The following is a 4,316-nucleotide window of genomic DNA, read 5'->3' on the forward strand; positions in this document are numbered from 1 at the left end:
CCCCTTCCAAAGGACCAAAGTGTTAGCTGCCCCTTTCTCGCCTGAATATAAAACTAATAATAATAATGATGATGATGATGATAATAATGCAACAAAATATTCACCGATAATTTGGTTGATAGTTTTTTTTTTGTTTTGACTGTAATATTGCATTTTCCATCTTATTTCGATGTACTTTTGAGACGTGTGAATACACTCAACACGATTTATGGTCTGGCTTCTTCAAACGTACTCAAGTGCGATGAATCCTTCTGCGCCGACTCGTCACTGACTGGCAAAATTAGTCAAAAACACGATTAACGAATAGTCGAATAGTTTCGTGTGTCATGTGTGCTATGAACAGTGGTATATTTTAAGTTTGATTTCTATTACTTATTACATTTTATACATTTGCAATGAATGACATTAGACATCACACCTAGTTGTCAACCTCCCGTAGTCGTCCCTTAGTTGCCAACCGGTAGTCGGGGCACTAGTGACACACTGCCACAAATTGAGCCAGCCCTTTGGAGTGTCGAACCACAGGCCTGTGATGACCATGGCTCAGAGCACTGCGGGAGGTGTTCTTTATTTTTCTGAAGGAAAGTTGGCAACAGTAATCAAACCATGGGCCTATGGTTCTATAAACTATTTTTTTATGGCTACATAAAATCAATGTATTGGCATTAAAAAAAAAAATAAATTACAATTTTGATTAGGTTCAGTGTAAAATAAATTAAATATACTTAATGGTACATGAGCCGTGGGGCAAAATTCTTCAATAACAATCTTCAACTCTTGATGAAAATGAAAACAAAATATGTAAGTGATGTATAAAATAATATTCTGTTCATTTTCCCAAAAGAATGCCAAAAGAAATATCTGTTAAACATCCAACCCGAAACATCACCACAAATGCACACTCCTTGGAATTCAAACATCTTTATTTACGAACGTATATTAATCTTGAAAAAAAAAAAGAAGTAGCAAAAATATGTAACACCTGAAAAAAGTCACATAATCAGTGTTGTAGCAATCATCTAAGGCACATAATTACAAGTTAAAGTGTGTGTGTGTGTGTGTGTGTGTGTGTTTGGGGGTGATGGATGCTGATAGGGTTCACAAGTGGCAATATGTCAAACAACAAACACAGCTGACTCCTTTTTCTAAAGTACAGTATAACCTCACTTGAAGCATCTAATTACCATTATTCATCAGAAATGGAAATTTTGTGATTCATGCATTCACATTCAGAGAACTGCTGAGCAAATTAGTAACCAGATGGTACTATAATGCTGAGGGCTCCAGAACAGCCATTTTCAAGCCATTTTCGACAGATGACAAATATTCAGTTCATCTTAGATCTCTGTTAATCTGAAAGGTCAAGAAATTTCTTTCAGTAAATAAAAGACAAACAACTAGTTTAAATAAACTTCTTTCTTACATATACCCGTGGACTGTGTCACTATGACACACACAAAATGTGACAAGCAAATAAAAAGATGGCAAGAAATCTGATGACAGCGACACATACAAGCACTATGAAATAATACCTTAATAGGCCAATAGATCTGTCCTACACAATGTGATTGACTAAACAGTGAGAGTGTTATCATGGATAGTCCTCCATTCAAAGATCACATGTCAGGCCATCATTAACTGTCTCCAGCAGCTGCATCCTCATCCACAGGAGGGTTGGCAGATATGGGCTTGGTCTTCAGGGGGATGCTTTCCTCTTTACTGCCGCTGTTTTCTGAAGAAAAGGCAAAAGAGTCAGTAAAAAAAATAAATAAATAAGTGGACCTACCAAACAAATAATTACATACTATGTATTAAAATGAGACTGGTATGATGAAAACTGGTTCAGTTGTGTTAAGTCATACCAGGCTATAAATAAGCACTGTGCTAAAGGGCTGCCGATCACATCAATCACGTTATCTGCCTAGTGCGTTTAGGGTGTGGCTTTTAGTACTTCAGTCGGAAGTATTCAGTAGGATAAATTTAAAATGAGGATGAAAAATTAAAAACGAACAAATGAAACAAAAATGCAAAATTATGTACGATTGTGCAGGTACCTCTTTCCTTGCTGGCTGAATTGTTGGCCTGGCCTCGAGTCCCTCTCCTCCTGGGCCAAGAAAAACACTGGAATGGCCAGTAAATTGGGTTCCCTCTATGTCGGGTATTTTCTGAAAGGCAGTTTAAAGAGTTTAAGATTTTGGCAGCTTATCTGAGGGCCCGACTGTCCCATGAATAGTTCTTTTGTTCCGTGGCCTTTGTAGGCCTGGCTGGGAAGAGAATTGTGTGGTCTTGTGAATGTCATGGCTTGACCTGGGGCACAGTAACCCCCTGGCACTACGATGTTTTCCAAATGAATGAGTTTTCTCTTCCTTTTCAGTGAGTATGTGTGTTAATTTCATTCGCCAGCAACAACGCCTTATAGGACAACGCTAACTTGGCAGGTGACCGTTGACTGAAATATTTAGGCATTGAGTTAATATCTATTTTTTTTTGGACTGTGACATTTTATGCACCCAGGTAAACAAACTAGGGTTCAAACTTCACGTTGTCTTGCTGGCTTGCCGTTTGAGCAATCATAAATGACACACACACACACACACACACACACACACACACACACACACACACACACACACACACACACACAGAGGAAATGACACGCTAGTTCATACACCTGCTGTTTGAGACGAGCGTATGACTCGGCAGGCGTTCCTCTTGATGCCGAGCACGCTGGCGTCAGCGGAGGGGATGTAGGTGCCGACCCACACCGTCTCCGCCGAGTGTCTGTGGAAGACGGAGCGCAGCAGCAGCTCCAGAAGCTGCGCGCATCGGCGAGTGTCGGCGCTCTCCTCGCTGGCGCCGATTAATCCAATCAAAGCCGGCCGGGCGATTGAGGCGCGCCTGGTGCGCGCCTTCACGTCCTTCAGGATCTCCTTAAGGCACACGTGGTTGGGGATTTTGCTGAGGTACGTCTCCCTGAAGAGGAACACGATGACGGGGGAGTCTATGGCTCGCTGGGAGCAGTGAGCGCTGGCTCTCGTCGCCGCGCTCCTCTGCACGCTGCCGTTGCACGTCGACAGTTGCTCCTTCTCCTCCGCGCCCTGCGAGTCCTCGAGGCCGACCGTCAGCGCGGCGTCGCTGCCGTTCGGCTGCTTTGCACCTACGGTGTCGCCGCGGCGGCTGCGAGGGGCGGCAGCCGAGAGGAAGCGGGCTTGCAGGCTGCCTTCCGCCAGGCTGCCTGGGAACATGTCGCGGATGAACTCGTGCACCATCTCGGCGCCGCTCTCGTCCTGCTCGTCCTTGTCGCTGAGGGGCTCGCTCACCAGATAGATCCGCTCCCTGCCGCCGATCTGAGCCACGGTCTTCTGGAAGTCCGCGTCGTCCTCGGGCAGCGTGCCCTCCAAGGGTTCCGCCATCCTGTCGCAATCGCGAAGAGCCGCTGCTATTGACACCGAGGCGTCAGGCCGCACACTCCCACCTTCATGGCCAGTCAAGTGCGCTTAAAACTACCTCATGGTCATCACACGGTCCAGCCCGGAGGGCGGCGCTGAAGCCTAGACGTGCTTTTCTATTGGGGTTTTTCTAAACAGCCGGGCGGGGCCGCTCCTCGGCGATTGACACGTCACAGGCTTGATATGAGACGATGACGCTGAGCTGTGATACACAGGTGACCTGCGAGGTACCGAGTCTAGGTTATGTTGTCACGTGACGAACCTAAGGATGGAGATCGTCGTGCAGGGGTCTCTCTCTCTCTATTCCCACTACTCTCATTGAAAACAGGCCTGGCTCCTTTCCAATGTTGTAGATGCCTTGCTGCTCCAAGAGGGGAGAGAAACACAGAGAGGGCAGACATAAGTACCAGCTTCAACCACAAGAGTTCTCTTTATACAAAATGCTCTTTTGCCGCGAAACAATGGCTCGATAAGCTTCAGCAGTACCTGCCTTTAGTTGTAGGGGAGCCAGGAATGCCTTTCACCCTGAAAACCCTCCCATCAGCTGCACGTTGAGTTGTCTGGACGTTAATCTTTTAATCCACACAGGCCTGTTCTTTGATTAATGGTCGCTGTCAGTCTGAAATGTCTCCGATTTCATGAGTCGGAATTGAATAACTGTAGTCTGTGTGTGTGTGTGTGTGTGTGTGTGTGTTTACCAGAGCTTGTCTTACTAAAATGGCCTTCAACCTTTAGACTGGCTGAACATTGATTAGTTGGGAGGTGTGTTTGTTGTCTGGCTCAACAAAGCCTCCGTGCAGTTGAGTAATCATATCCATGCAGGCATACAATCCCACACAGGTTCATACACATGAGTTCATTTTCCTA

The 4,316-nt window shown here is 45.4% G+C and overlaps 1 protein-coding gene across 1 annotated transcript; it reads right to left on the reverse strand.

The window, feature by feature from the left end:
• Nucleotides 1-905: 905 nt before the first annotated feature.
• LOC142881604 (uncharacterized) lies at nucleotides 906-4,099 on the reverse strand. The gene is made up of 4 exons (XM_076015976.1): nucleotides 3,936-4,099; nucleotides 2,672-3,813; nucleotides 2,055-2,165; nucleotides 906-1,732 (listed from the first exon to the last, which is right to left on the reverse strand). The coding sequence occupies exons 2-4, from the start codon at nucleotides 3,411-3,413 to the stop codon at nucleotides 1,635-1,637; spliced, it is 951 nt and encodes a 316-aa protein (XP_075872091.1). The 5' UTR covers nucleotides 3,414-3,813; nucleotides 3,936-4,099; the 3' UTR covers nucleotides 906-1,634.
• Nucleotides 4,100-4,316: the final 217 nt, after the last annotated feature.

This window comes from Nelusetta ayraudi, unplaced genomic scaffold (genome assembly GCF_046127955.1).
Source record: "Nelusetta ayraudi isolate G7.1 ecotype Tasmania unplaced genomic scaffold, CSIRO-AGI_Nayr_v1 ptg000205l, whole genome shotgun sequence".
Taxonomy (NCBI): Eukaryota; Metazoa; Chordata; class Actinopteri; order Tetraodontiformes; family Monacanthidae; genus Nelusetta; species Nelusetta ayraudi.

What these genes read in the sequence shown, in the direction of transcription:
- LOC142881604 (XM_076015976.1), bottom strand. Translation starts at nt 3,413, where the DNA reads ATGGCGGAACCCTTGGAGGGCACGCTGCCCGAGGACGACGCGGACTTC. An exon ending in ACGCTCGTCTCAAACAGCAG is followed by an intron (nt 2,166 to 2,671) that starts GTGTATGAACTA and finishes ACTGCCTTTCAG; the next exon opens with AAAATACCCGACATAGAGGG. An exon ending in TTCAGCCAGCAAGGAAAGAG is followed by an intron (nt 1,733 to 2,054) that starts GTACCTGCACAA and finishes CCTTTTCTTCAG; the next exon opens with AAAACAGCGGCAGTAAAGAG.